This window comes from Amblyomma mixtum, chromosome 8 (assembly GCF_055824585.1).
Source record: "Amblyomma mixtum isolate Tamu chromosome 8, ASM5582458v1, whole genome shotgun sequence".
Lineage (NCBI taxonomy): Eukaryota > Metazoa > Arthropoda > Arachnida > Ixodida > Ixodidae > Amblyomma > Amblyomma mixtum.
This window is the reverse complement of record NC_143019.1, coordinates 95469579-95479981: the sequence shown is the minus strand read 5'-3', so window position 1 is coordinate 95479981 and position 10403 is coordinate 95469579. Positions and strand designations below refer to the sequence as shown.

The 10403-nt window shown below is 46.3% G+C and overlaps 1 protein-coding gene across 5 annotated transcripts in view; it reads right to left on the bottom strand.

Moving 5' to 3' along the window:
* The window catches only part of LOC149333614 (uncharacterized), a 48844-nt gene that overhangs the window by 4918 nt on the left and 33523 nt on the right, over positions 1–10403 (bottom strand). For all 5 annotated transcript variants that reach the window (XM_089558716.1, XM_089558719.1, XM_089558717.1 and 2 more), the window contains exon 8: positions 9651–9833. In XM_089558716.1, coding sequence (XP_089414842.1) covers positions 9651–9833 — 183 coding nt within the window. The remainder of the gene's footprint in view (positions 1–9650; positions 9834–10403) is intronic.

The following is a 10403-nucleotide window of genomic DNA, read 5'->3' as shown; positions in this document are numbered from 1 at the left end:
CACCCACTACTGTCGTTGAATATTTTACTTTTTTTTAAAATAATTTTTAAAGCATTCGCTTTTCTTAGTGCGTTCCTGCATTTCAATACGTCCACCGCATACCTCTGCAATGCACCAACATGCTGTGTGCCAATAACATGAGGTAATGCCTGCATGCATGGGGGAATTTGTGTGTGCTTTTTTTTCTTTTTTGTGTGGACCCAGATATAACAATGGTTATAACAATTAGATTTTCCTGTTTTCTCAATACAGTAGACTCCCGTTAAGACGAACTCGCTTAAGATGAACCCTTGGTTAAGATGAACAGTGGTGGTCATTTGTTTGGTTTCCCATAGAGTCAATGCAAAAAAAATCTGCTTAAGATGTACACTGCACACGTGCTAATTGGTTAAGATGAACTTTCACGACCAGCCGTGCCCAAGCCATGCAGCTTTACTCGACCATTTGAGCAGTATTTCAGCGGAAGGAAAGAAAAAAAGCTAAAAAACTGAAAGCTTTTTTGCACCGCCGACGATCCATGCGACGCGGGGAGGCACAGAGACCTAACCACGTCTCCGTTGAAAGGGCGATTTCTGTGAAAGCAGAACTGTCGCGGCTCCTCCCCTGTGAGGGCACTGAAGGATATCTTGGAAGGTTAAGTGATATGCCTACGCTTGTAGCAAGCAGACGATTTTCTAGACAGACACAAAAGAAAATAACAGACTGGGCAACACTCAACAGTGCCTGATGCACTGCACTAGTAGTGCAATAAATGCTTATGTTGCAATTATTTTTTTCCTAAAAGACTATTTCATGGCTTTGTTCACATATACGAAGTATTTGGACACACACTGCATGCTCGAACATCATTTTAAGAAGCACTCCTAATTAGATGAACTTCTGATAAGATGAACAGTCTTCATGGTCCCTTGGAGTTCGTCTTGAAGGGAGTCTACTGTATCATTATAAGTGGATTGCACTGTACTATCGCGCTCAATATGAGTTGCAACGCGCGGTCATCGACCGGGGCTCGTTCCGTGGTGTGCCTCCTCCAAACAGCCGCTCGGAATTCTGGGAGAAACTTTTTCCTGAGCGGGGGTGCTGTTGTTTCCTGGAACAGCAGTTTCTCCCAGAATTCCGAGCGGCTGTTTGGAGGAGGCACACCACGGAACGAGCCCCGGTCGATGACCGCGCGTTGCAACTCATATTGAGCGCGATAGTACATGCCCTGCCCATGCCCATTTCTTCCTCTTGATTTCAACTAGGAGGCCGTTACACTCTTTTCTTAGTGAGGCAAAACAGGCAGTGTAAAGGTTATGTGCGTAAATATTTTACTCAATCGTAAATTAAAAAATTTTGCACTTATTTGAGACACCACACAACCAGTTTTGGAGAATACTGGTTGAGTACAAAACAAAGCCCTTAACTCATACTTTATGCCACGCTAACGCTTATAACTGTTTCCACAGAGAAATGATTCCAAATGACTATTTGTGTGCATAGATTTGCTGAACGATAAAACGTTGTGCTCGATTTTGTTGAGTTCATAAAAATTGTGACCCAAGCTGTCACTTACCGTCACCAGTTTAGCCGATTAACGTGCATGCGATAAGTTTTGGGACAGTATCCGTGACGTCATAGGTTGGTACACCCAGACATCATAGTTTGGACGAAACCCAGTTTCGGTTTCCTAGTTTTTCCGTTTTAAAATAGCTCTACTTGGTATTTTGAAAACAGTTTTTTGCACCGTGGTGAGAGGGGACTTTAAAAAATGCGATGCAATTATCAGCTCGCAATGTTCAAAAAACCCCCGGAGCACCCTGTAATGTTGTAGTTAATGAGTGTCTAATCCATAATGATAGCTAAGCCTATGAAATGCAGATTAAAGCAGGGAACACATGTGCGACAACTTCGCCGACGCGCCGCACCGATCGTCGCGTGCGATCTGCCATCCCACTGCAAGCAGGGACACACGGAGCGGTGAGCATCGCTGCGCCGCTCTACCCAAGCTCCGCCCACAACCGCTGTCACACTTCGCCGCCGTGCAGCAGTGCCTCAGCGCTGCTTGTGATCGTGTACAAATATCATAAGAAAATACAAGATTGCCTTGTTATCAGAAAGTCTGCTCGAGCAGCGACAAAGCATGCCTGCTTATGTTGCGAGCTTTCGGCAACGGCACCGCTCGCGGGCGCTCTGGGCGACGAGCTCTGCTACTGCCTGGCAGCCGTGGTCGTCGCTAGGCCTATAGCCTCTTTCGTATCGAAGCCGCAGCGGCCGGCGCTTCGGAAGTCGCCTGAGCTATAATAAAAGGCCTACTCCACACATCGCTCTACTGTCAACAGCATGATCTCACAATAAAGTAATAATATGGTCAATTTCCGCGACGCCTTCGGCAGCGAAGCGAGCGGGCACCAGGCGAGCCGGCCAGCGGCAGCTGCGAAGCGGTTGTGGAAAGAAGTTTGCTTGTATCGCAGTCGTTACCTTTAGCAGCAGCTCAGTATTGGTCAGCGATCCTCAAAAATGACATATTCTTTCACATTTCTCATCCCAGGGTTTATTATTTAAGTCAAGAACACACTTTAGCTCGTTTTTATGACACCGGCAGACGGGATGGCTCGGCCCCGAGCGCCCTGAGCATCGCGCTCTACGTCATTATGACGCTGCCGCTCTCTGCGCTCGCATTGGCTCCTGCTTCCCGTCGTTGCGTTTGTCGCATGCGGCTCGTCGTTGGCATCCAGCAGGTTGGACGCATGCGACGAGCTGCGTTCGGTCGTTGCGACGACGGTCGCAACGACGCGCCGCAGCGAATCGCACGCACTTTTCGCACATGTGTCCCCGCCTTAAGGGGGGACGCTACCTTTGAAAACCGGAAAATCGCGAAAAAGTCGATTTTTGGAAAAGTATATAATTCTGTCTGTACATGTTATAAACTACCTTTTCTGTAATTATCAATGCCTAATTCGCCATAAAAATATTGAAAATTAGAAATATAACAAGCCACGGCGGCCCCTGAGCCGCGAGCAAGCGCCGAAAATGCCCCAACTTCGCGCGCGCGCCATTCCTCCCACGCTGAACCGAGCGCCGCCATTTTGGTTTTGTTTTGTTCGTGAATTCTTGCGCTTTTCTTTGCTGCCAGCGGCGGCGACGGCGGCAGCGTGCTTGAGGCGTGGCTAGCTTTTGATTGGGGGCCTCGCGGCTGCTTTCGAGTTTCCCGCGTCCGAAATCCGAGGCTACGATTGGACCAAGCGCGCGCTCCTCGAGAACGCGGGGGAACGGGCGGCTGCTATTGGCTGCTGCGCGCGCTGACGCGATGGTCTCCGCCGGCTGCTCCCTGCGCGTCGTCTGCTCCGGCTGCTCGCTCTCCTTTGTGCGGTGTGTTCGCCTTTCGCCATTTTTGCGATCGCCGTCTTTACAGTCTGTCGCCGTGCCCTTTGAACAGTGTCGTGTAGCTTGTTGATCGTTGCGCGGTCGGTCACGATGCCTACAACGAAATTCAAGACGCGACATGCGTTCGGTGCACGGACGCATTCTATGAGGTCCATCCGCATGGCGAAGCGCGCTGCCGACGACTGCATCGACGCATCCAGCGTCCTAGATATGTGCGGGTCGGTCAGCGGCGGAGAAAGATGCCCTGCGCATGGGCAAGGCTGAGGAACAGAATGAAGTGACAACTCAGAGGCGGCAAAAAAAAGAAAGCACGGAGACAGCTCCAGCTATTCAGCGGGATCGTTTTAGGCCTGGAAATGTCTCAACTTTCGAGGGTCATTTTCTCTGAATTTTTTATTTTTTTCCTTGTATGGCTGCTCACCCCAGCATATCTCAGAAACCACTCATCGGATTTCTGTGTGGTCTTTTTACCCTATACATAAATAAATTTTGGGGGGCAAGAAAAGCCAATTTATTGATGATATTGTGTTTGGAATTGTTGATAAATAAAATTTGGTTAATTAGTGTATGTCTAAGTAGTAATTAAATTCAGTGATGTGCTAAAATTTTTTACCAAAGAATTTTCGAAGGGCCTTGTTGTTGCCTGAGGTGCCTATCCAGGAATTATCATAAAATAACTTCATAGTGCCAACACATTCTGCATATTCTCCTGGCCTGTCCCAAAGAACCCTTGTAAACCACCTCGATATACTCCTGTAACTTGAGAACCAGAGGGCACAACTCTGTGAAACTTAGTAATTCTTCAGGTGTTTATGCTGTGAGCCTACCCTGAAGATTTCATCTAGATATCTCAAGAAACAAAAAAGTTGGTGTTCTCTCAATCTTCTAAGGCCATTTTCTCAGAATCAATATTTTGCCTGGCATGGCTGCTAGGGAAAGCCATATCTTGGGAACCACTTATCAGAATTTCATGGGGTTTCTTTTGCACCATACCTGAATAAATTTCTGAGGGCAAGACAAGCCCATTTTTTTCAGATATTGTCTCTGGAATTTGTAATAAACAATTAAAATTTGGTTAATGAAGGTCTAATAAGTAACACTAAATTCAGGGCTGTGCTAAAATTTTTCAGCAAAGAAATTTACAAAAAGGGCCTTGTCTTGCCCTGGGGTACCTATCCAGGAATGACTATGCTGAATTTCAAAGTGCCAGCACGTTTTGCAGATTCTCCAGGCATGTCCCAAGGAACCCATGTAAACCACCTTGATATACTCCTATAACTTGAGAACCAGAGGGCACAGCTCCATGAAACTTGGTAGTTCTTCAAATGTTTGTGCTACAAGCTTACCCTGAAAATTTCATCCAGATATCTCAAGAAATAAAAAAGTTGATGCTCAAGGGTAGCCTCCCCCCTTAAAGGTTAGGAAACAATACTTGTAACACTTCCTTCCAGGAACTAAAGACGAATAAAGGATCTGCAAATTGCATGTTTCTCTAAGAGCAAGTTCGGGTGATAGAAAAAATGTCGGACATCAAACCTTGTGAAATGCATTTTTCTCGATTACTAAAGTTTTGTACAGGAAAAAAAGACATGGTTTACTGTGAGGTTGCCTCTGTGTGCTTTGCGTCAAGGTTTGTCTTGTTTTGTGGGCACAAAACACTTTTTTTTTTCTATTCTATATTTTATATTTTCTATATTTTTCTGTATTTCTATATTCCTTCTATAATTATATTCATTCTATATTTATATTCATGTGTGACTGCTGAACACCCCTGTACCACCTCCCCCCCCCCCTTACGTAATGTCCCTAACGGGACCCTTAAGGGTTAATAAATGATGATGATGATGATGATGATGAAAGCTGTGTGCAAAGTGTGTGCGTTAATGCAATGACAGCATAAAACCACTTCAATAAAACGTCTCTTGCTCCATTCTCCTAAAACTGGTTTCACAAAATAGAGGTTGCGAAGTACCGTACATTGCCGCGCATAAGTCGATGCTTTTTTTTTTTTAAAATGTGTTTCCGAAGTTGGAGGCTCGACTTATAATCGGAGTCGACGTATATGTGGACTCTTAAAAGTCTGCCTATATGCAGGGTCAGAACTACTTTCGACTGAGTCGCGGATAATATCACGCCCCGTGCACTCGTAACTGCATAATAGTTGTCAGACACGGTGCGAAAGTGGATCTGCTTAAAAAACTTGAATGTAATTGAGATATGCACCAAAGGTTTGTTTTAATAGGATAGAAACTTGCTATCGACAAACCGTGGGCATTCCACAGAAAAACGGCCAAAGCCAGGCGGGCTGGCAGTGTTTGATACAAATGGGGCAGCTACAAATCTAATCCAATCCAAAACTAGACCACACGTGAGCAGTCACATGAGCCGAGAAGCATTTTCGCGCGTTGTGTGCCTTTCGCCATTTCTGCACGTCGCACCGCCTACGTGACAGCTAACAGCGGTGTATGTGGCTGGTGTCACTGCCCGACGGACGCCTTGCAAGATGCCGTCGCAACCTCGGCAAGAGTACAGCACGGCTTTCAAGCGGCAAGTCATCCTCAACGCCGAATCGGAAAACGTCACAGTGGGGCGGAAGTTCGACGTCTCAGAAAATTGCTCGAGAGGCTGGAGAAAACAAAGAAGCAAGTTTTTTGCGTGCGCTGCTACTCGCCATTCCTTTTTCGGGCCAAAGTCCGGACAATACCCTGCCGTTGAGGAGGCGGTTCGAGATTGGGTTCACGACCAGCGGCAGCAGTGGCTCATAAGATCGCGACTGTGTCCTCACAAGCGACGACGAGTCAGAGGTGTCTCGTGAACGAATAAATGTTTCTTTATTACTCGGCTTTCTGAAAAACTTTTTGGGTGAGCTAGGACCACAGGGTGCGGCAGCGTCTGCCTAAATTCGGAGTCTAACTTTCTTTTTGCCCAAAGGGGGTCGCGAGTTTGGGGGGTCGACTTATAATCAGAGTCGACTTATAATCGGCAATATACGGTATATCCTTATCCCCAGTATGCGGCAATTTACATTTTGAGAGACACCGAAAGGACGTCGATTTGCTGGAATCAATTAATCTCAACATCGACCAACTAGGCACAAATTAATTAATATAGAGTTGCAACCAAATAATATGGAGCACATTTCAGCATTCCAATCACTGTCACATGTAATGCAGAAGAGAAAGAAAAAAATTGCTGAGGCTCAGCTTGGCTAAGCCTGGGGAATGCAAAGCATATTAGTGGCTAGGCTTGGTAATACATGGCTTTCCCTGGTTGAATACTTGGTCATTTTAATACAACCACTAGAAGCCTTCGTCGTGGGGGAAGGCAACGGCATGGCTACAGCGGAACGCAGACTAACCCCGAGACGCGCGTTGGCTGAGCGCCTGGATTCCCACGGAAGCCGCGTCTGCCTGCCCGGTGGAGCGAGCGTTTCACCTACACCGAGTGTGAACGCGCGTTCGAAATGCGCGGGAATGCGCGGGTGTGACGGCTAGGGGTCCCACGGCGACGACGCGAGGTGGAGGCCGGCTCTCTCATCCGATGTCACGTGGTGTGATGTCACGGTGTCACGTGGGGGTCTCACAGCGACGGCGTGAGTGGTAGCTCTAGCAATATGCTTCGCATAAAAATTTCCTTCTGTTTCATGAACGAACGCACCAGAGCAACTTGCCAGCATATGCATAAAGTTCCACATACCTTTTGGGTAGGTAAGGTGTGAGAAGAGTTAGATCGCTGAAGCACGCCCGGTGTTACTGTGCCCACTACTGTCCAACACTAGTCTATCATTGTTGTCGTCACAACAAACGTAGCTAACCATCACAACAAACGTAGCTAAGTCGTCCGCGTGACACAGACCTCTGTCAGCAATCTCCACCCCTTACCAATTCAGCATGATCTGCAGCCAACGCGCCTGAGAAAAAATTTCCAGCCTCACAACTGTCCACCTACTCATGAATTCAATGGAAGGAATGCCGACCAAAAGGTTGTTGTTTAATATGTATGAAGACAAAGACGTTTCGGCTTCCATACAAAAGTCTTGATCACTGGGATCATAGCAGTGATCAAGGCTTCCGTATGGAAGCCGAAACGTCTTCGTCTTCATATTAAACAACAACCTTTTGGTCAGTGTTCCTTCCACTGAATTCATGAATCTTCTACCCGACCAGACGAGTTTTCGTCGAACGTTAGGCTCCACCTACTCACTGCTGCTCTCAGTGAGGTTTCCCTGCATTGAGTGTCCTCATTTTCTCCTTTCTTAACAGATAGAGCATCACCAACCGACACTTTGCTCAATTCGAAACTGCTCTTTTCTCGCCTCTAAGCACTGCCCTTATACTTCTTTTGTATTTATCTATTGAATACTGCTAGCTGCCTTTTGGTAGCCAAGGCAAGAGTCTTGAAGAGGTACATCCTTGCGTGTTGTATAAGTGAACACAAAATGAGCTAGAACAGACACACTGCGTTTCTAAACAAAGAAAATGGATGCGAAATGATGAACACGCACTACGCTTGTAAACAGTACATGACAGCCGATATGAAAGTCTCATGATTTCCCGATCACACCAAGTCAGGTGGAAGCCCATTCCATTTGGACACTGTGGCCCCATGACAGTTAGTTAGTTATATGGGGTTTTATGGCGCATAAGCAACTATGGCTATCATGCGCCAAACACAAGGTTAGATGATGTTATGTCAAGTGTACAGAGGTTACATTACAATAGATTTAAAACATTGGCTTTCTTTAGAAACTTACAAACAAGTGAAAACTTGATGAGTGTTTGCTCGCCTAAAAGCAATGCGGGATGAAATGGAATGTGTTCATTGTAAAATACCGTAAAAATTTTTTTTCTAAGTTCTTCGAGATGCGAACAAGAAATTAAAATGTGATTAACTGTGAGCTCCTCACCACACATTTGACTAAGAGCCAAATGGCAAGCTTCCTGGGAAAATGAAGGGAACAAGCTGCATACTGTAAAGCCCATCTTAAAAGAATGGAAATCAAGCCGCCATAAAGAGCGTTTCATCGAAGTAATTTTATGTCGTTTACGCATAGGTCACACACACATCACCCATAGCTTCTTATTAACAAAAAAAAAAAGGCACCATGACTGTGGAGTTGTCTTTGCTCTGTGTTGGACGTGATGTGCTATATTGCACGACTTGCTACGCTGTTCGCAGTCTTATTTCAAACTTCTATGCTGGCTTAAAAAAACACCGAGGACTTATTCTAGTGAGCCTGTATGGATAGCTTACTATGCTTTCATAAAAAGAGACAACAAGCTAGAGAAACGGAGAAAAAAAAAAATGAAACGCAGGCCACCTTTAGTGTCATGCTGCTAGAATGTCAAGATCTATCCAGCGGGTATGCAACAGCGCCATTCACTTAAAAACAGTGCACGTGGAGTTCTTTCCTGCACTCATGTTATAAATTTGAATTGAGTGATGGAAGGAAATATATGGATTATTCCATATTTAAACCTAATTTTCTCAGCAATACGCATTCTGCTGCCAGAGAAACATGCATATAGCCACAAAAGGACAAACAATTAAAATAAAAATTTTCATAGTCATCCTCGGTGTTTATGTCAAAGTTGCAGCGCCAAACTAAGACACCCAATTATTCATATAGGAGATTAAAGGTGCACTGAAGAGGAATCAGAACTCGTTTTTTTGCCGCGGGAACTCAATCTACACGTTCCCAGCGTTCTTAGACACTGCGACTTATTTCCCTGTGCAGCCGGTTTTCCTAATTTAAATCGGATTAAACGTCCCGGCTCCCGCCTTTATTTTGAATTCCCCGCATACGGTGGGAGGAGTCGACCAATGCCTTTCAGGCAGTCACGTGGCAACTTTGCTTTTACTTTTTAGTTTTTTTAGGTTTCTCTGAATAAATAGATCTAGTCAGAGACTACACAGCTGCAAATTAGGTCCACGGAAATAAAAATATGCGTGGACTCTTTGCTTTCGCCGATCACTACGTATCACTCCGCCGATGGCAGAGCGGCAAGCTGCCACGGGACTGGCTGAAAGGTTGGTAGACTCCTCCCACAGTCTGTGGGGAATTAAAAAAAAAAAGGTGGGAGCTGGGACATTTAATCGAATTTAAATTAGGGAAACCAACCGCACACGGCACTGGTTCGAAGTTTCTAAGAACACTCGGAACGTGTAGATTGAGTTCCCGCGGCAAAAATACTAGTTCAGATTCCTCTTCAGTGCACCTTTAAGGCTCCAGGTGGGTGTGGTCACCTATGGACTGCAAAGCTGCAGCAACAAGCGTGGCTCACCTCTGGCAGCGATACGCCCAGGCGCAAGGCCTAGCCTCGCCGACGCGGCTTCAGTGAGTGATCGCCGCAGCATCACCCCTCCCCCTTCGGAATCACCACCACCGCCACGAGCCGAGGGACGCACCACCGATGACGAGGGTGGCAGCACCTGCCTCCGGGCCACTGCTCTTGCGGCTGTGGATGCTGAAGAAAAAAAAAAAAAATCATCCAGATTAGTGCACCACACTGCCAGTCAATCAATCAACACCTGGATGAAGTGTCACCAGCTCACACAGTCAAAAAGACTCCTCCATACAAAACCTCACAAGTGGTGCCATCTTTTACAGCGATGGCTGTTACTCTCACACTTTCCAACTGTTAGGGTGTCGGCGTAACACACCAGGGGCACTGTGTCACACCAGAGTTCTTCAATGCTTTCTCGTCACAAAACTTCTCCATAACACTATGAGACAGTTTTAAAAGCCGCGATCTGCCTGTCTGTGAAAGTGGATCGTCCAAGGAATTTGGAGCTTTCACAAGTGAGGAGGAATGCCCTCTGCTATTAATCTGACGGCGAGATTCAATATTTACTGCGCTTTTGTGCGCTCGGGTAACCTAATGTGTGTGAATGGCACCATGTCAGGCATTTATGTGTCGGAATGCCGTTCCGGCGATGGAGAAGCGACCCATGGAGCTGCCGAGGAAAATGAAGCGGGCAGTTGCACAGTAAGATACAGGTGGCCTCCCCTCAGCCTTGAAATATCTGCACGCTTG